The sequence below is a fragment of the Pezoporus flaviventris genome, unplaced genomic scaffold (genome assembly GCF_033815535.1).
Source record: "Pezoporus flaviventris isolate CSIRO_AGI_PZ_B2104156 unplaced genomic scaffold, CSIRO_AGI_Pfla_v1 ptg000036l, whole genome shotgun sequence".
In the NCBI taxonomy this organism is placed as follows: domain Eukaryota; kingdom Metazoa; phylum Chordata; class Aves; order Psittaciformes; family Psittacidae; genus Pezoporus; species Pezoporus flaviventris.
Genome location: NW_026892584.1, coordinates 40,762,400 through 40,783,994, shown reverse-complemented (window position 1 = coordinate 40,783,994; position 21,595 = coordinate 40,762,400). Strand labels below are relative to the sequence as shown.

Sequence of the window (21,595 nt, the reverse complement as noted above, 5' to 3'; positions counted from 1 at the left end):
TCTTATCTGGGAAACAGCAAAAAAGAGGCTGAAGTTCTTCCTCTGTGTCTAGGAAGGACTGCGGAGCAGAGGTGGGGAGGAGACCTTTAACTATCTCCTACTCCTTCATCACTGGCTGACCTGTCTACCTGATCCTGTGTCATACAGCAGGACAGCATTTGTATTCCTCCCCTGTTCCCATTTAGATTAGAGCTTGACCAGTGTGACCTGCATTTCCAGACCACATTTTGAACATAGCTAATGCAAGCTTTGCTCTGACAGAAGCCCTGCTGTGTCTGTGAGTATCCCTTAAAGAGACAGGGATACAGTTTTACAAGGAATGCCCTTATCAGAGTGCTTGAACTTCACTTGCCTATGCAGTTCGTTCTTGTCCTGACAAGGCTTTGCCACTTTGTTAAATTCAGTCTATAACATCCCCCCTGCCATAGGCTATAGATAACATGATAAAATGGACTTGTCTTCCAGTTACAACTGGTTTTCTTTTCAGACTGTCTTTCATATCTCTTTCTGCACTGTCAAAATGGTCTATGGACTGTGGGCCTTGAAGTCATATGACTGAACATGAGAGATACCAGTTCTGTGTTTCCCTGAACTTTGGCAGGACTGAAAAGATTGGATTTATAACTTGATCTCCGTATTTACCATATGCCTGTTTGGCAAAATAGTTTTCTTGAATGGCATGCCCCAGTTCTAAGTTCGGCTCAGTGCTGTTTGGTGGGGCTGTTTTGTGGAAAGAGCTAGCTTCATCCTCCTGCAGCAGGGAGGATTCAGCCAGGAGACACCTTGGGTTCTGGCATGAGGTAGTCTTGGCTGCTGCTAGGGAGAATCAATTCTAGCAGCCGAGAATGTCTAGAATATAATGTTTATTTCTTTCAGTTGCCCCTGCTTTGATGTCCAGCAGGGACAACCTCTGAGCCCACTGGCATGACAATAGCTTTGGTCACTTTTGGAAATTTGGGACTATGTGGGTTCAAATCTGCACCTTTTGCATGGGAGGGCTGAGATAAGCTCCATATCTGAGCTCCAGTCCTGTGTCTTATTTGAATGCTTTCGATTTCCCATTAACTGTGGAGCTTTAAAAGTTAAACAGCAAGTCTCTTCAGACCCTCTTCTTTCTTTGTTGCTTTCATTTTTGTTATCATTCCAGCTCCCTAAGGGGAAAACTAACTGCCATTTGCAGTTCACCACTGTGTATTATATTTATTGCCTTGGTCTTGCTCTCTCTCAGAGCATGAACCCAGCTGACCAACTTCTTATCAGTTTGACAGGCTGTGACTGTTGTCCTGGTGACTAGCGTAGTTGCACTATCATCATGTACAGAAGGCAGCAAAAGTGATGCTTCGACCTGTGGGTGTAGCTGTGTATGCACGTGATATGCCAGTAAGTCAGGAAGATAAGATCCAAGTCTTGGTCTATCTATGTGACAGATGAAGCAAAAACAGAATGGAAAAGCATGCAATGTTAATAGCTATAAATGAAGAAATGGGAATGTGTGTGGGAGTTGCAAATGCTCAGCTCTTCTCAGCATCTGATCTGTGTACCTGTAATTTAGTGTGTTTATATTTGAGGAGGCTTGCCCAACAGCCTGCTGTCTTTTTGCCTTTCTGTCTTTTTCTACCCATTCCATTTCTTCCATTTCCTCCTTATATGTATGGACAGGAGAAGAATTACTGTTAGTAACACTTCTGAGTCACGTTTCCCATCCAGACACACCATGCTTAACCCATTCATATGACATATACACATTCCTGTACAACATCAACTCTAATTCACTGATGTCTCACACAAGTCAATCAGACTGATTTTGTGGTGCCCTGTCACAGATTGTCTGCTGGGTGCTAACAGAATGCCCTGCTATGAACATCATACAATCCAAGTGGAAGACAAGAAACAACAGATGGAAAGAGATGGGTAAGAGAGCACAAAGAAACAGCGAGACATCATTACTCAGCACATAGGCAACGGTGTCAGCACACCAGCTGCCTAACACTTGGGACAGCTTTTGCAGGCTCCACAGCGAGTTCTTGTTTCAGCATTGTCTGGTTCACTTAGATATTGTCAGCTTTCAGCTATCACAGACAATGTGGAATGGGTAACCGAGATAAAACCAGATACTGGCTAGTCCTAACTATATGTTAGTTAACGGGTAAGAACATACTTGGGTCTTCTACCTGTGAAAGGTATATAACAAGCCTGCTGGTTTCTGTGCTGAACAGGGACAGCTTTAACCTGCTTGGGTTCAAGCTAGTGTGCCCTGTGTTACATGTGCAAATGACATGGTCATGTAGCTGTGGTTGCTGTTGAGAGGCAGTATCTGGGTAATCCCCAACCTAGCTAATCTTCTGTGGCTAGTTGAAAGTTGTATATGGCTGCTTTACTGTAAAGGCTGGCCTTTCTGAACACTTATTCCAGGCATAGCTCCACAGGCATCAACAGAATTCTGCACTAGACTCAAAATCGTGGAAAGGTAAGTCTGATCTGCTGCCTGGCTTGTTTTGCTTATAGATCTATGCCCTTAGCATTGCTCTTGCCTGTGTTTGCTTATCTGCAACCTCCAGAGGCCTTGCAGCAGATAGTACGCTCTGCTAGACCTGCCCACCCTCTGCTCACATCCGTGTATCTCCAAACAGCCTGCGCGGGGGGGGGGGTGGTGGATTTTGTGGGAAGTGTTTGTGGGGGAGCTGATGCAGTGGATCTGTCTCCTGGAACAGTCTCTATGGCGATAATGCTTCAGGGCAGGCTGTGTTTTCAGTGGTGGTCAGTAGGGAGAATGCTTGTGGGCAACATGAGCCAGCCCCCATGCCAGGGCTCCCACGGGGAGATGCCACATCTCCTGGCTGACGGATCAGGGCCCTGCTGACTAGTGAGGAGAGGTTTAACGATGTTGTGGAATGGGGCTTCTGTCATGCAAAATTCATGGTGCTAGCAGGCCATTGTAAATTAAACATTATCCTCCCTGAAAAAGACGAAAAGTCTTGATTTCATGCATGTAAAAAGTAAAAATCTAGCAAGGGGTGTTTAAAGAAAGAGGGAATTCAGGGCTGTCTTGTGTGTGCCTGACTGACGTGTCACTGAATCTCTCTCAGCAGCTTTTCACTGGAATGACGCATGCATGTTGCCCGTGAGGAAACGTAGCAGTGAGGGGAACATCACTTCAGTTTGCGGAGGAGAGGACTGGAGTGGTCTGCTTAGCAGAAACAGAGGAGTTGCATTTCTCACCTCTGCAACAGCTTCAGCTTCTGGGGTGGCTTCATGAGCTTCAGTGGGACAATGCATGGAGCTGGTGGGCAGCAGAGCAGACCTGCACCTGCTCTCTTGTTACAGGACAGCTGATAACTTGGCTCTCAGTACACTTCTCCTTTTGCTTTTTATTTGCCTGTCTATTGTCCTGCACTCATTAGTACTTCTTCTGTTACCAAGATCAGACTGTTTTCCTTGGGCTTTTCATAACTCTCCCAGGTGTTGTGTATATTGAAATTTCTAAGGGACTTGTAAAAGTCCCATGTCCCTTGAGCTAGTAGGGCATGATTATGTGGCCCTTCCTTTGTAACATGAGTTCTTCCTCTTATGGGAAGCCAGATAAATGAAGAAGAAGCTGTTGTTTGTTGTTGTTACAAAAGGCTCTTGAGATAAATGGGAATCTGGCACCAACAACTAACTGTGTAATTTCAGAAGGGTGACTGAAATGGCTGAAAACGAGTTTTTGTTGTTAATGAGTGTGGTGAATAATTGCTGCCTTTGGTTCTTTTTTAAGGCGGCATTAGTTTGCTGGATTTAAAAATAAGATAAAGAACATGTCTCAGTGGCTGATGAAGTACATTTTATTTTCATATGAATTGATCCAAGAAAAGTGTATTTACAGAAAATACAGTGCAACGTCACATGTGATGTTTGCAGGTGATAGGTAACAGAAGTGACCCATGTGAGAGTCTTACGAGGGGTGGGAAAAAATGGAAAGTTGGGGTTATAAGAAGTTGTCTTCATGATATTTATCCCAAATGGTGGTTTTCCTGGAACCAGGGTTGGAATCATGTGGCACAGCAACATTAGATGATGACACAGTGATGCATGGCTAATTCTCAGGCCATTCTAGCAAGTTTGCAGGAGACGTCCCATGTTCCTACAATAGCCCTGAGCATCCCTGCATATAATTCTCACTCACTGCCCCTGAAACACAGAGCTGAGTTCCCATGCTGTGCCACCTGGAAGAGGGCCTACCCATTCCCCATTCATTTGTGTTGTTTCTGTTTGCAGGAAGATCTACAGTTGCCTCCCCTGCCTGGAGGCCATAGTTTGTGTAGCATTATCTATAGTGCGTACCTAATGCTCTGTGTCAGTGTGGTCTTTGCTGGAGAAAGAAATGTTATTTGTAGTTTGGAAGCTGAGTTGGATCTGGTCCTGTTGTCTCTGTCTCTGCCTATGTTGTTTCTTTCAAAGTTCCTGTTTCTTTTTGGGGGGATTCACCGAAGTGGTACCAGCAGTTAGCTCAGGGAGGAAGGGCTGCCTGGGATGGAAGCTTGTCCTGGGTTCAGCAGTAGCAGTCATGTTTTTCCTTTGTGTTAGCTGGTGCAGTGCTGTGTTTTGACTTCTAGTTTGAGAACAGTGTTGGTGAAGCCGATGTTTTCGGTTGTTGCTAAGTGATGTTTACCCTGACCAAGGACTCTGTGAGGCTCATGCTCTGCCAGGGAGGAGGGGAGGCTGTGAGGAAGCAGAGACGGGGCGTCTGACCCGGGCTAGCCGGGGAGGTATTCCATACCACAGCACGTCATGCCCGGGGTGGGGGGTAACTGGAGTTACCCGGAAGGACAGGGGCTTCCGGGTGGAACTCGTTTTCTTGGCCGGTGGTATCGTATTCTCTTCCCTTGTTATTTTCCCTTATCATTGTTTTAGCTGATAGTAGCGGTGGTGATTTGTTGCTGGACTGTTCTTGTCTCAACCCGTAGGAGTTGCACTCTCTCGATCCTCCTCCCCGTTCCTCCGGGAGCGGGGAAGGGGAGAGCCCCGGTGCAGGGGGGGGGGGGAGACGGACACGGACCTTGGTTGTTGTCAGCTCGGCACCACTCACTGGGAGTGAGTGAACAAGTTACCTGACTGGGTTTAAACCACGACAAAGCTTCAGGGCTTGAGATCAATTACAAACGATGGCTGAAAACAGATTTTCTGAATTTGAGTGTATGCAATACCACCAGTGTTCATGGATTGCCAGAGAGGAAACTGGGACCCCCCAAAAGCCCTAGTTCCTGGGGTAGCAGTTCCTGGGCAGAGGCAGAAAGGGTGTCGGTGAGCACCAGGTCCTCCCAGCCAGCTCAACCCCTTCCCTTTCCACCATCGCAGGACCAGTGTGTGCCCATGGTTTCACCCTCTTAGCAGCAAGATCTGATGTTGCCAGTTTTGAAGCCAAGAGCCAGCAGTGTCTCCCAGCCATGCAGAAGCCCTGGGCTAGTGGTGCTGTCCTGGGGGTTGAGCATGAAGGATTTCCTTGTGGACTTCCCTCCTGCCAAGGTGACTTGCCCCAGCAACCAGAGCCCTTGTCAGATGTGCAGCCCACTGAAGTGACTCATCAGCCAACCGGCTGACCGTGCAGATCATATACATGTGAATTGTTTCATGTGAGTGGAAATTCAGAAGACCTGTGTGCCTGGAGTCTAGTTCTGATACTTTTTGTGGTGGTTAATTTCTGGAAATTTAACCTGTGGTTTATCAGCTCTGAAATACATACATTGGCATCTGAGCTACTCATTCGGAATTGCTTCTATTGTTGATGGAGAGAATTAGACAGTGCTGGTATGTTGTTTGACTAGCCTGTTTTCAATGTCTGTTTCTGCTTGAAAGGAAGGTCACTGCTTATGCCTGTGCCTTTTTTGTCTGGTTATAAAAGCAGTCTTGGATTATCAGCAGAGATGTAGACTTCTTCACACTGGCCATGCAAAGTTAGTAAAAGAATTCACATCCCCAGAACTTGAATCACCTGTTAACTCACACACTTGGCAAAGTCTCTGGGTTCCCCAGACAGGCCAGATGAAAACCAGGCAGATAGAGACCTGGACACAGAGGGTCCCTGCTAGGTTCTGGTTACAGGGGCTCTTTTTCTCCTTGAGGAGTTCCATCCTGGCTTGATTGTCTGATGGATATCTATCAGGGTTGTGACCGCTAACCTGCTGAATGAAAAGCTGGTACAGGATTTTGTTGCCTCAAGTTGTTTTGTTTGTGGGAAGAAGGTAAGAAAAGGTCTCTGAAAATAGACTTGAATCTCTGTGGAAGATTTCTGTTGCTGAACTTGCCTCTCCTGCTGACTCTTGCAAAGATTTTGATTTTACTCTTTCAGGAGTTTTGAAAAAATATGTGCAGTGTTTTCTAGCATCCTTCAAACTCTGCCCGATTCCCCACCTCTCATACACCCCTCACATCTTCTCTGCTCCATATCCTTGTCCCTTGTTACCTGCATCACTGTCTTGCTTTTTCATAGCCTCTCTGGGCTCCTGTCTGGTTTGGTTTACTTACTGCTGATGTGTTTTTTTTTTGTTGACTGCCAAGGCACGCAGCCTGCAAGGTCTCTTGTTTGAGTCTGACTTTGCCTTTTAAAAAGAGGCCTGAGATCTCAGTAACCCATCCAAAAAAACTGAAAAAAAAACCCCACCCCGAGCAAGACAGACAGGAAAATATACAGGGGATCTTTCTGTGCTCTCATAAATAAAAGTCAGACAATCACATGGTTTTCTAAAAATAACACCCAGAGCGAGTGTTCAGTAGGAATAATACTGACCTAGTTTGCATGTTGCCGACATGCAAAAAAAGAGTTAGTGAGGAAAATCCAACTGCATGATGTGGCATTTGCATTTGCTGAACCAGATGTGAATTGAGAGGTGGTTATATCTTATATTGTCCTCTCGGTGGTCACTCTGGAGGTTTCAAACAGAGGAAGAGGGGTGCTCTTTGACAGCATGGTCCCCGCAGTCATTTGCCTTCTGCCTGCGCTGGACATGTGACACACACACTGCCTGTGTGGTGCAGTCAGTGAGGGTCTGCATGAGCAGAAGTCTCCTTCTGTAGACTCAGTCCCTGTCTGGAGAAAGGGTGAAACATCTCTGTGATCAGAGGACCTGAATTTATGTATGTGAATTTAGCTGTCTGCCTCCACCTATGATGCAGATCAAAATGTTTTGGTATTGACTGCCCAGCTCCTGCCCTTGTCCCCCATGATCAGCACTGCAGCATAGCCCTCAGTGGGAACTGTACCTTTGGGGGTACAGAGGGTGTCTTGCACTAGCCCCTGCTTGCCTGCTCCTTCTCAGCCCACCCAAGAGGATGTTGCTCAGGTGCTGGCCTGGAGCTGCTCCCTGTGAGCAGCTCAGTATCAGTGACAGCAGCCATCAAGGGCTAGCATCAAGCTGGCATCCATCACAGCAATGGACACACTCAGGGTCCTCTGATCACTGGTCTGGTGAATGTTATTGGTTAATATGAAAGATTACTGGGTCTGGCATATGGAGAGGCCTGCTGGCATCTTGGGAGATGAGGAATATGTAGACAAAATGAATCAGTAGCAGAGGCAGGAAGAAAAGGACTTGGAGGCCCTTACTACAGGGCTGACCAGCCTTTCAGTCCCTCTGAGCCACATACCACCATAATTACATTACTGAGTGCCACACAATGCACTTCCCATCTCTTGGAGAACTGGCAGATGGAGAAGTGTCCCGTATAGCTCACCAGCAGGACAAGACATTGCCTTGTCAAGGCCTCTTTTGTGTCCCAGAAGTGATGGATGTGCTCTGTGTCTGGTTGGATCCCATCACAACCTGGCAATGTAGGGATCAGCAGACCTCACCGGCTCTTTTCCTCTTGGCATGATGTGAACTGGCAGTCCGTGATCCAGCACAGCCTTTCTGCTGGCAGCCCAGGGGCAGGAGCTGCCTCCAAGCTGCTGGAAAGCTACAGGTGGCTCTGGAGCAGCAGGCGGCCACCCCACTGTGCGGTCATGTCCTCCATGGCTTTGGCACATCTCAGCCTCCCCATGGAGTCGTGGCTGCCTGTCCTGCCATGTATGCTGAAATGCGGGCTGCAGCCCTTTCCAGACTCTGGAATGAGAGCAGAAGCATGTTGAGGAGTGCTTTGTGCAGATTTGAGTAAAGCTTTTTTATGACTAATGGATGCCATCACTTTCCCTTAAGATTATATCTTCTTTCTTCCCCCACCATGACATGAATTTCTGATTCTCCCAACAGCCTCAATGCTGGGAAACGCTCTCATTCAGGCATAGAATCTAGGTCAGCTGTTGGTAAGAATAGAGCAAGCCTTCATTGAACGTGGTGGATGGGCCTTCTGTAGGATGGTGGTTTTTTTGCCAGCTTGTTTTGTTCATAGTGAGCTCTGAGAGTTGACAGGCATTTTCTGGATGGCAGCTATAGCTTCCTGCCAGCAGGCTGGATGCAGGCATTACTGATGCAGTGCGTCACAGGGGTGAATCAATAATATGAAACATGGATTATGGCTTTTAGGATTTTTTTTTTTAACATAAGATGGGGCACTCAGTAATGAAGATCTGTCCCTCTGTTCAAGAGGATCCGATTTGTGAGATGATATGTTACGAAGATGCAGCTTAAATTTTTCCTCTGATTCCACACCTATAAATAACTGCTTTTACATATGGCATCTAATTATTTAATTGTATATGCAGATTAGGTAGTCATTTACATGCTGTCATCAATGACAGCAATGAATAGCGCTGGCAGTTATTTCCAGGCGCATATGGTAATGCCAAAGGTTTGAAATACCAGTCAGTACCTGCCATACATATCAATATCTCTCCCCATCTCTTCCCTTCAAATAATGTTAGAATAAATTAATATCACAAGGTACAGCTGCTTCTTCTAACTGTAGCACGGCAGATCTGTTGTGTTATATATTTTAGCTAAGGATACAGTCCATCTTGGAGTTCCTCATTTATCTGTGTGTGATGGCCGCTGAACATGGGTATTTAGAGGTAAGAAAATGTTAATATGCTTTTTTTCAGTTGTAGTTACACATGCAAAGGATGGAGGAAGGCAGTTGCAGACATGAAGGACTCAGGTCCCACTTGTACATAGTGGGATCCATAGCTATTTTGATCCAGAAGATATTTTACAGCTTTTTGGCTTTCCCTTTGCGTAGACCTAAACAGTTACGCAGGGTAAGGTTAGTAGGAATCAAGGCTAGGGAGTGCCCAGTTCATCTTCTCATCCTCATCAACAAAGTCAGCGCAGTCTTCTTTTTCCTGATGTAAAACATGCATTGAGCACAAAAGCTTATATTTTGCTCCCATGTTACCCATTTTGCCCACCTGAGGTATATTTAACTGTTAAGAGTGTGCTAACCGCCAAGGAAACCTCAGTGAAAATGTAGCCATAATTGGGCTTGAAAGCTTCCCATTAAAACCTTGCACAGAAAATACCATTAATACAAAATACCACTAATACCAAATACCAAAACACCAGTTCGTTCAAACAAACAAGCTCCAAGGCATCTGCTTTAAAATCCAATGATTCTGTGCTGTGTCAAGATCAGCTATATTAAATTGGTTTGCAGTTTGTTCGATTTTCAGACCCTATTGATGCCAAGGTATTTGTTGCCTTGTAGCCATGAAGCATACAAACACTACTTCACACTACTATTTCTGCTCACTAAACAGATGTGTACAGCTAAGAGGCTAATATTCTCTTTGAAACTAAAGGAAATAGTAATTTACTTTAATCCTTCATTGGAAAGTGTCTTTAATGCTCCTTTATTAATTGAGTTTCAAGAGTCTCAGCTCTTGACAGCCAGTAGATGACATGTGCTGGAGATCTATGGTCATAACAGTACAGATAACTTGTTCAGGATGGGAAAAAAAGTAGTGTTTCTGTTTTTAATTTGCTTGATAATTTAGAAACATCCTTACAAACTACCTAATTTTAGTTCCTTGAGGACCACATCTTTCTCCTTTGCAGGGAAATTCTTGCTGTGCAAGATGAATGCTGGCAGAATGGCTGCAATGAAGGAGGCAGAGGAGCACTGCCAATGTGCTGGCAGTTGGTACTGTGCAGCTCTTGGGAGCTGGGTTAGTGTCTCTGAATCTTTATATAGCACCCCCTCCATGTTGCTGAGAAGTGGGAAGTAGCAGGAAGGTGAGTTACATCCTGATACTGGCAGCAGATTAATGCATTACAAATGCTCTTCCCTTTTCTTTACCTTGCTTGTACCTGATGCCACCCCCATCCTCCCCAGGTTTTGCCCACCTCTTTTGTTGTTGGTATTTCTTTAATTCCTCTAAGAATGGGCCAGCAAAATGTGGAAAGTCTCAGGGAGCTTCCACATCATGCAGCAGTGCTGGATTTTCTAGTGCAACATCTCCTCTAAATACTTCTCTGGTTTTGGAAGAGAACACAGTGGTGCAGTGTAAATTGTTTTATTACTGTGTGTTTGGGAGGCCTGCTTTATTCAGCCTGAACTCATGCTGATAAAAAAAATAATGCTTCTCTTTGTGCTCATGCCTAGCTCCTCCTCAGGGTGTTTTTCTGTAAGTTTCAAAGGATGATTACCTCTCTCCTAGGACCCTTTTCCTGCAGCGAACCCCTCACTGTAGCTAGCTAGCTCCAGTGTTTAGAGATTGCAAAAATCTCTTAAAAGGGACCTTTTTACAGCATGAAATGGTATCTTCTTGGTTCTTCTGAGCTTTACCAGGGCTAGTGGCTAAACCAGCTCCCCGCTCACAATGTCTTAGAAGCCAATCTGTAGTTATGATTTTTAGCCTCCAGATGATGTCCAGCAGATGTACCTGTGGAGCTATGTCAGTACAGTGGGGGTGAAACATGGGAGACTGGAAATCACTCACCTCTTATGGCAGGAGGAAAAACATGCAAATGATGTAATGTGGATTTTCAGTCCCAAATCTCTGCATGTGCTGCTCCATGTAGGGCTGTGGGTACAGATGTGAGTAGGAAGTTTCCTGCAAAGTTGAACCTAAAGTTTTTACTGCTGAAAAGAACATATGTGAAAATATATTGAGAAATCCTTTTAATCTAAGCCAAATGAGAAGACTCAAATAAAACCATTTTAGGCTTGTCTGTCCAAATGGAGTTAGAATATTCATGATACAAGCTTTCAAAAAAAACCCCAAACAACAACCCCCTGGATAAAATCATGGATCATCTCAAAAAGAGACTTGGTGGTGGTTGAGCTAATGCATTCTTTACCAGACTAGCAAACAAAATCCATAATTTATTTTTTAAGAAAGCTTTTTCCATCCCAAGGATAGCAAGCAGCATTTGACTTGTAGTTTTTCTGTGGCAGACCTGCCCCCGGAATCTCCCTTGGATAACTCTTTGGATAATTTCTAGGATTAGAAACCAAGCTGTTGGGTGGCTGTTCTTCTAGGGATGTGACCAGACTGACAGCCAGTAGCACTGCAATGCTTTCTGTGGTAGAAACACTTCCCTCACCTGTTCAGGATTTGAGCTTTCTGGGCGCTGAAATGACCAGAGTGGACCCTGAATTATAGGATGTCCTGGGTTCAGCAGTAGCAGTCATTTTTCTCCTTCTTAGTAGCTGGTGCAGTGCTGTGTTTTTGACTTTCGGCCTGGGAACAGTGCTGATAACACCAATGTTTTTAGTTACTGCTCAAATGTTTAGACTGATCAAGGACTTTGTGAGCCTCATGCTCTGCCAGGGAGGAGGGGAAGCTGGGAGGAAGCAGAGACAGGACACCTGACCCAAACTGGCCAAAGAGGTATTCCATACCACAGCACGTCATGGCCCGGAGGTAATGGAAAGTTACCTGGATGGGCTAGTGTGCTGCGGGGTTGGACGAGGTATCCGTCAGTGCTCGGTTGGGTGGGGTGGGGCGAGTTATCAGTTGGCTGATGGTGAGGTGTTGTATTCTCTTCCCTTGTTATTTCCCTTATCATTATTATTATTGGTGGTAGCAGTAGTGATTTGTGTTATACCTTAGTTACTAAACTGTTCCTATCATCAACCTGTGGGAGCTGCATTCTTTCGTTTCTCGTCTCCATCCCTCTGGGAGCAGGGGGAGGGCAAGAAGGTGTGTGTGGGGGGGAGTGAGAGAACAACTGTGTGATTTATGGCTGACTGGGTTTAAACCATGACATAGGATTTAAGGTGTCAGAAACTACCCCTGGAATATTTTGCCTTCACGTTTTCCTGATCTCTTGAGGCAGAGAGGCCAAGACGCCTGTCCTTCAACTCCCTCCTTGGCACAGTATACTTTGCAGTTTGGCATAGGGTATATAGTGTCTATATTGTTTGTGTGGAGGTATATATGGTCAGAGAACAAGGTCAGGTAGTACCTCTTCTTCAGCTGCTGCCCGTGCAGGACTCCAGCACCCCTGGGCAAACAGATTACGTCAGCCTGACTCAAGTTCCAGCTCTGATGTTTTCCATGCAAGCTGCTTTCCCTGGTAACATCTTGCCCATGGAGAAATTAGAATACAGCCCTCAAACCTTTACTGAAACTTTACATGCTGCCCAGCCCACGCTGTAGCAGGCAGCGGGGGGGGGGGGGGGGGGGCATATACCAAAGCGTGGTGCCTGGGGCAAGGGGAAGAAGCTGATGGTCTTAAGGAGTTGTTGTCAAAAGGGAAACATCTTCCTTAAAGCAATGCTTGTGTCATTCTGAAAAAAAAACCCAACCTCAAAACAAACCAAGACCAGAATTAGGCAGAATCCCCAGGAATTAGCTAAAAATGTTCCAAAGGATTGGCAAAGTAGGTTACTAATTAAGTGAAAATTGAGGTCAGTTTGGAATAGGGTCCTCACAATCAGGAGGACAACAGAGGCAGTGCAAATTGTATATCACATCCAAATGTATTTTGTTCCAGTATTTGGGGCAGGGAAAGGGGCAGTATTCAGTTCTTTGGGAAACTTATTCTTAGGACTTTAGTATGGTTTCTGAAACTGCTGGGACCATGCAGCCTGTCTGTCTATCAATCCATCCGTTTCCTCATCATAAACTGAATTCCTTCAGTTTCAGACAAATCCAGGGCAGGACAGAAGTGTCAGATTAACTTCTGCAAAACGGGATGAAAATCAGTGGCTGGCTGGAGAAGAGCTACTCAAGTGAACATGCTCAGTAGCAGAAAGAAGAACATTCCTTATTTCCCCTTTGCTCTAACCATGGCTGTCAGGCAGCAGTGGCAGCTCCAGATTAGCTCCAAAGTCACAGCTCTTTGGCTTGTTTGATGTAGCACAGGTGTTGGGGAGGCAAGAGGGTGCAGCCTGGGGCAAGGAGGTGCCACAGGGAAGCAGCTTTGTTTCAGCTGTTGCTATGGGAAAGGTTGCTTGTATTAAACATTTCTGCTGCTTTATTTACTCGTGCACACACAGAGGTTCTCTGAAGAGTCAACAGGGGATTTGGCGAGGAGCAGAGCCAAGAAAACCATGTCTGTGTACCTTGGAACTGAACTGCTGAGTGGAGTCTCTGGTGTCTGATACAGGCTGTGCCATGTTTTGTTTCTCAGCAGGAACAGTGAAGGTCTATGTTCTCTCCTCAGCAATATATTTTCATGATACACTATTTTGTGTCAGCCACTCTCTGTCAGTTTGGTTAAAGCTAGCTTTAAAATTGGTTAAACCTGCCTTACAAGCCATTCAAAGTTTGTCAGGGGATCAGATGAACACAGAGATGCATGCAACCTGTGGCTGCATTGTCTCATTTCTTTAGGAAATAAAAATAAATATATGCTTTCCACAGAATGGCCAACAGCTAATTTTGCACAACTAATGAAGTCATCTCTTGCATATGACCGCTATGGCAATGCCAGTTGCAATTTCAAACTGGAGGGGAGGGTATTTTTGTGCTGTTTGTTCATTTTCTCTCTCTCCAAAAAGCCTACCTTGCTTGTAATACAGACTGGCTGTTCTTTGATTACTGATGAAATCAAAGATGCTGCATGTGGGTGGAGGAATGCATTGTCAGACTACAGCATAGCTTCCCAAAGTGGTTTTGTGTGAGTTTGTATCCTAGGGAACCACCGTGTTTCTGTGCCATGCTCTGCGTGTTTTATTATCTTAATTAATATTCCTTTCCGCCATCAATTATGCCTTTGATTCAAAGTTGTGGAGAGTACCAGCATGTTCTGGAAGCAAGAAGGGAGTTGAAAACACCCCCAGATACTGCAGATCCAGCTCGCCTGCTAGGACCAAGTGTATTTCATAGAACAGATGCTACTGAGCACAAAGTTTCCATTGTATATGCCTGACTGTGTTCATGCAGAGTCCCTGCAAAGCAAGCAGGGACATCACTGCATTGCTGGAATTGGAATAGTAACGTAATTGGACTCTTGCAAAGTCATTTAATTTGAAGTGCTAATAATCTGACTTCATCTGATTAGCATCCAGACCAAACAGCTATTGTTCAGGTCAGGCACACAACCCAATTATTATGAAGAGATTTTATCTATAAATGCAAAAGAAAGGGGAAGCAGCAAGATAAAGAGTTAAGTCAATAGAGAAACAATATAAAAATTTATCTGAGCTATTCACTGGTTGAGTGAAACATCCCCCAGACAAAGGAATTACAGTTTTTCAGAGATAGAAACACAGGCTCAGTGACGTGGGGAGGCTGTGGGCTTTTCCAGGATCTCCAGGCAATGGGGGAAACTCCTGAATGCTGGGGATGGTCCCGGAAGACAAACTGCTCTTTTGCAGTAAGCATAGCATGGGTCAGGGTGGGAAGGAGAATGAACCCCCTGCAGAACCTTGCACTGAGGATAAATAGAGGCATTGAAACACCAGGAAGAAGGGGCTGGGACAGGCTTCCAAGAAGCGCCTTTTGAGGAAGAGGAGGCTCATTCGATACACCTGACAAAGGAGATTGCTCAGAAGCAGAATAGTGCTTGTCACTGTGCTATGTCTTTGTGGTTTCCTACTGCCCTTCTTTCTGCTTGGAAGGACTCCCCTTGGGTGGGCAGCTCAGGAGCCCATGGAAGAGGCAGGTGAAATATAGCAATGTCCCAATTTCCCTCCTCAAGATGGTGGTTTTGGACAGCAAGCAATCCCTTTGTGTTATGTTAATGCTTTGTGAAAAACCTTTGTTATAGTTTGATCGGGATGCTTTTCAGCTCCCCTGCTGTAAAGGTGTAGCTTCCTTGCAGACTTTGCTTATCTAGGCATAAAACCATTAGTGAGAGCACTGTGGTAGAAGATGTTCTTGCAGAGCAGATCATCCCCACGTTTAATGGCAGAACCTGAGCAGTAAAATAGCTCATAGAGACAGAGGGGAGAGAGACCTGTGCACCCTGCATATGCTGTTAAGGCACATAGACCCAGAAAAGCAGGCTGCTGGGTGGCCTTTTGGCAGCTCCTTTGTCCTCTCCTGGTACATTCCATTCCCTGTCATTGATGCCATACTTCAATCCTTGCCTTTGGAAAGTAGTTGTGAGCAGAGGTATGCAGAATGGGTGATGATGGATTGTTGCTCCCACTGCCACAGGAGGGATATGGTGTCACCTCATGCTGCTGACGGCCTCAGCACCCACAGTCAGAAAGGCCATCCCCAACTTGCTGTCCCTTCATAGAGTGCTCCTACCTGCCTTCTCCCTGAGTCAGCTGCCTGTTTTGCCCATGCATACACATTGGCCCTGGTTTGTGAACAAGGTAAAGATAGAACAGGTCAGCTGGTTGTTGGTGTGACAGTATTCAAGGATGTGCTCTGAGGGCACTCTCATCTTGGGGAGTGGCTACCATGGCTTAGATTGGGTGGAGTGAGTGGGCCATGGAGTAAGAAGTGGTCCTTGCCTCAGGAAATCTGCCCATCTCTGCTCAGCCACTCCCCACAGGCTCATATTGTATTCCCTTGAAAGAAGTTTTCTGGGAAAATACAGCAATTCCCATACATCATGTTGCCCCAGTTTTGGGCATGATCTGCAACTGTAGTGTGTTTGTAATCTGTATACTGCAGAGAATCTTGCCTGCAGCACTGGTGCTATGACATCCAATTTCCTTCCACAGAGAGTCTATGGAAATGTTTTTTGTTAGAGCTGGCTTGTTGGAAAAATGCTGATGAAGTGAAACATAAATACATTGTGTTGGAATTTTCATGGGAAAATGTTGGTGAAGGGTTTCAGCATGCCTGGAATACATCTCTGCATCACTAATCCTCCTTCTCCGTCTTGTATTCATATACAGTGCAGCTATAATATTACAGAAGAAATATTTTAACTTCAGCCGATTAAAAATTAAGGTCAAAATGGAATGTACATAAATCCTCTCACCTTTCAACTCTTTTCACAACCTGGGAAAAACACTGCGTTGTGCAACCTCAGTACTTCCTACTGGCAACAACTCACATGTATCACCACTGCTGGAATTTCTGTTCGTCCTTCCAAATGAAATGTATTTCCTCCTCTCTGTCATTACAAATGAATCAAATGGCTCCATGATAACATGCTGGTGGAATTAAGCACTTGGTAAAAGAGCCAGAACAACATAACATTTACTTGTTTTCCAAGTAGGAAACTAGTGGAATTTTACTGTCACGCAAATGTAGAAAATCCTGGAAGAAACTGCAGGCGTTAAACCCAGAAAGGTGAATGCACGTATTTAGAATGCTGTATGGAAAAAAATGCCTCTTAAATGCATACCCCCCAAAATCAGTGTATGGTTTTGAATCAGTACAGCTTGTTAATGGGTAATGCAAGACTGTGCTCAAATGATGAAAATCCTCAAGTTCTTGATTTCATTTTTATGATAATGGAATGGAAAAATAAAAACCAGTTTGTAACTACCAAGCAAAGAGAGCATGGTAAGGGCAGCAGTTCAGCTTATCTCCAAGTGAAGTGTCTTTCTCACAGCAATGCAGGGACTTTTTGAAAATCTATTTTGACCATATGCTCCTGAGTTAAATGGTACTTTCTGTGTAGGAAAGGTTTTCTTTGTGTTCTGAGGTTTGTGATCAGAACCTTTAGCAGCCCTGGACTCGCCAATAGCGTCCTTGCACTCAGTGGGCATACTTCTTTCTCTTCACTGTGGATGTTGGCTGGTGAATAGACCTATATGTGTGCATACGCATGTGTATTGCTATAATGTTATGCCATTTATATATATATGTATGTGTGTGTTTATAAATGTAAAATAATATGAAATAGTGTATATAGTTGCTATGAAATTGCAGAATCCAGAAGGCTGAGATGGCTCTTATCTCTTCTGAATGGTGCTGCTAAAACATGAAGACCAATGTCCATTCTCCAGGGCTTTACTTCCCTGTTGGCTAACACCAGGCTTGCTGGGAGGTGAGGAAAAATTTGGCTACAGTGCCAGGCGTGATTTCCCTGCCAAGAAAGAGCTCAGGTGCAGCTGGGGCACATGGGTGGAAAGAGATAAGTCCTTCATAGAAACTATTAATAATCAACTCCCTTAAACTGAGAAGATTGTCATTGAAACAACTGGCAGCACACAGGGATGCTTTAGTAATTTAGAAAATGCTGAAAATCCCGCTGGCTTTCCCCCAGTGCTGGTGGTTAGATTGGGGTGAGGTTTTGACATCATTTTCCTAGAAGAGAGAGAGAGATTACATAAAAGGGCAGGCAGCCTATAAAAATATCCTCACCCAGCATGGGCAGGAACCAGGGTCCACTTCTTTGAAGGCTGCTGAAGCCTGTAGCAGCACAGAAAGAAAATACAAATCTGGGAGAAATGACTTCTCTTGCAGACAGCTGCTAAGATCACCTTGCATGTTTTTCTAACATTTCTAACTCTTGTTTTCTGATAGTGTTCTCAGTTGGACAGAAGGTGTCTGAACCTGCTCGGATGATGAGGAAGACAAAGTATTTCTGGGGAGCCTTTGCAGGAAGAGGCAGCAAGTGGGAGAAAGCAGCCGGGGAAAATGTAAGGATGCTGCCCAGGGCCACACATGAGGAGAAGAAGCAGCAAGAAGCAAAGAGGAGAGGGAAGCTGAAAAACATGACAGGAAAATTGCTGAAGGTGGTGGCCAGTGGAAAAGAGGCAGCGGAAGAGAAGGCTGGTGGTGTGGAGATGGCAGGGAATTTGCTGAAGATGGCAACCAGTAGGAAGGGAGTGGAGGGTAGGGTGCCTGCAGGTAACCTTGAAGTTATCTCTGGATACAGTCCTGGACCTTCTCTGCCTCTCCCAGCACTGCAGGCTCTTGTTTTTGTTAGTTTCTGGAGTAGGTGCTTTACACTTCCCTCCTCCCAATCCTTCACCTGAGTTCTTGTCCTTCATGAACTGTGGGCTTGCTCTGTATTTCACTTGCCCTTTGACTCACAAGTACTTCTCTTGCTGTTCTTATTTTTACCCCTGCAAAGACTCCTGATATGTCTTGTGAGAAAAACAGTGTACTTATGACTGACACACTGCTGAGTGTGACTGTGCTGTTCTTCCATAGGCAGGGAGGGGGAGGTAGGTTGTACATGAATTAATTGTTCCCAGTAAACATCTCCTGTGTGTTGCCTGTATTGAGGTAGGACAAGTGCAGCTTGTTAGACCCCTCTGGAGCAGCTTGCCCATTGTTTTGCTGAAGATCCTTGCATCAGCCCTTCTCTATTTTGTGTCACATTTGTTCCTCCAGTCCTGTTTGATTTTATTCTTATTACATAGATGAGGCATTTTCATAGATGAAAGTTAAGGTACAGGTGATAGCTTTTTGCCAAGAAAGGTTTGACCAGATGATCCTTGAGGTTCCTTCCAACCTAGTATTCTATGATTCTGATAGCGGAAGCTCATATGCTTCTCATTCTTCACTCTATACCCAAAGCTGTATCCTGAATACGCTTCAGAGTCCCACTGCTTCTGGCCTTGTTTAACTTTCCCTGGGTTTTCATCAGGTTTGATTTTTCCTCTGGGTTCTGCTCCAGATACCTTTGGACAAATCTTCTTAACCCTTTATTGCTCATTTTTGTCATCTATAAAATGCGTAGGACCTAATCTGCAGCTGTTGTGAAATTACATTTAACTGTTAGTGGTGGGCTGGCTGTGGTGGGTAAGATACTTCAGAAACAAGCACTGGTGGAAAACTTCTTGCAACTACTGAACTTCAAGGATTTTGTGTCTGTCTTGGTGGGGTGTCTGGTGATCAGGACAGTGGCTCAGTCGCCACAGCTTCTTGCAGACATGGAAGTCATGGGCGGGTTATGTGAATTCTCATTGCTGAGACAGTGCAGATAGGTAGCCCACCTTCCGATTTTCACCTTTGGGCAAAATAGCACATTGGCCATTTGGCCTGGTTGAAAAGTCATGGCAGGGAGAGGGCTGTGCAGTCCCAGTCTAAGACAAGAGCTCACTGGCAGGAATGACACCCTACCAGACTGTGAACAGGCAGGAGCGACCTCACAAGACAGCCTGCAGCACTTTGGTCCTGCCAGGGTTTCTGCAGAGAAGGCAGAGGATTCCTTCTAGGCTTGACTTTCACCTGTTGGCTCTTGCAGAAGATGTCCCTTCTCTAATGCTTTTCTTCTGGACAAAAGATACATTCATGGTCATTAATGAACCTGCATTGCTCACATGAGGAGGTCTGCTGGGATGATGGCAGAAAGCTACAGATGACTAGTCTGCAGGCTTAGTTAGCCTGGAGGAGAAAGGATGAAAGAAAGCAAGAGGAAAGAAACTGCTTGCCCTGAGGAAACTGAGAGGTCCTAGTGCTAGACCTTACGGGAGGTGATCTTGTGTAGGTTCTGAGGAATTTTGGGATACTTATAAACTACATGCTTCAGTACTCAGATATTAAAGTGATGGGTCCTATAGAAGAGTGAAGAAACATTAAGTTGTCTTGTTACTCTCTGTGTTGCAGAAGAAGCCATCTGTGGGTTCATTGAGCAAGGAAAATTTCTTGAAGCTTGTCATCATATTTATAATCTGGAGCATTCTGGAAACGATGAGATGGGAAAGTCTGAATCACTTTATAAGCTACTGGCTGAACGAATGTGGACTGTGGTGGGTGAAGCGTTCAGTGGAAGTGGTAGGATGTTCCTGGAGCCATTGCAGTCAGTGGGGGAATCACTGAAGTGGGAGAAGCAGAAGGAAGCAGAGTGGCTTGGCAGGAGCCAAGAGACTGGGCCTGTTTCCACCTGGAGTCCAAACTTCTGGAGGAAAGAACTGGAGGAACAGCTAATACAGTACATGACAGCCCGAATTCCCCCGCTGAGTTCCTCTGCTAATGCAAATGAGAATGCATTAAACCAGCATCTGATTCAACTGGAAATGTCATTCCTCCCCAGCCTGGAGCACAGAAGTGATGTCTTTCAGGAAGCAGGACTGCTCAGCACCTACACCTACTGCTGTCATGCCTCTTTGTCTTCTCACCTTGCCATGCTTACTGACAGTAGCCATTTCAGCTTCAGCCAATGCCTTTTAGTTTATGAATGGGGCCTTAAAATGTATAAAAGGTATGTTTGAAGGACTTCCTTTTCTGTACATTTTTTCTATGTCTCTATTCAGTTCCAAGCATGATCCCTGCTTCCTGGTAAGGCAGTGATGTTCAGGACTCTTGTTGAGTTTAGACCTGCCCACTCCCTGCTTTATCTTCTGTGCTCTCAGAATCAGATCCTTTTTGCATTGCAGTACTGCCTTTTTCTAAGTCATTGGTATTGGGCTCAGGGGCTTACCAGAGGTAGGCAGTTATTTCTCTGCTGGACTCCTGTTGGACGTGCATGGTGTCCTGCCTTCTTCACCAGTTTCTGTTCTTGTATTAAGACTGTTTTAGCAAGGTCGATGATACTCCAGTTACCCCAGTATAATTTTCTCTTGCCTTTATGTCATCATGGTGCTCTGCAACTTTTCTTGTTGGCTCCATGGTTCTCTTGCTGCTTTATCTGGCTTGTAGTTTGACCAGTTGTTTTTATATTTTCTGCATTAGTGTTTAGGTAACAAGAAAAACATATAGCAGGTTATTAAATTCCTGCCCAAGATTGAGAAAATGGATGTGGCTTTCCCCGTGATCTGAAGAGCAGCACATCTGGGACCTTTTGTCTCAATGTGAATTAAAAGTCTGTGGGTGTCATCAAAGCCTGAAGCTTTCTTGTGATGTCTTTTTGTGTGACAGTGGTAGATGAGGTGTTTGATTCTCTGAGTCCCTGGTTACTTTGGTATTTTACAGCTCCAATCTACTTATACCCTAATAGTTTTCAGCCCTTTTGACTGCTTCCATGCAAGTTTCCATCCTTTGTTCCCGGTGTTGATTGCACTTATAAATGCTCGATTAGCAGTTCATCAGGTGGGGTCTTCCCCTCACCAGCTCCAGAAGGAGGGAGGCAGGGTGGTGAGTACATGCTGGTGCATGCTGTCCTCATAGTCCTCATAGAATAGTTAGGGTTGGAAAGGACCTTAAGATCATCAAGTTCCACCCCCCCTGCCATGGGCAGGGATGCCTCACACTCAATGGGTCAAATGTCACCCATGTCACCCAAGTCTCTGTGCAACCCGTCCTTGAACACCTCCATGGGAGACATGTGGCTAGGATACACCCATTCTACTGCTGCTTTTAAAATGGTAAAATTTTTGAGTGACGGATTGATGAAATATTGAAAACTTGCATGGAATTGGAGGTGAATAATTATGTAATCTAAATATATAAAGGAAAGCTCAAAGACAGGAACAAAAATCTTATGCAAATGCT

The 21,595-nt window shown here is 45.1% G+C and overlaps 1 protein-coding gene across 3 annotated transcripts in view; it reads left to right on the top strand.

Annotated features, from left to right (window-relative positions):
• The first annotated feature begins 559 nt into the window (after positions 1-559).
• LOC133274626 (uncharacterized) overlaps positions 560-21,595 on the top strand; it is a 42,412-nt gene continuing 21,376 nt past the window's right edge. Inside the window, exons 1-3 of one of the 3 annotated variants that reach the window (XM_061464114.1) lie at positions 560-1,380; positions 17,738-18,064; positions 19,772-20,366. In XM_061464114.1, the coding sequence (XP_061320098.1) occupies position 1,380; positions 17,738-18,064; positions 19,772-20,366 (923 nt within the window). In that variant the 5' untranslated portion in view covers positions 560-1,379. Of the gene's footprint in view, positions 1,381-9,447; positions 10,073-16,575; positions 17,259-17,737; positions 18,065-19,771; positions 20,367-21,595 lie in introns of those variants that run through there. The other 2 variants (XM_061464113.1, XM_061464112.1) reach the window with 2 other exon arrangements.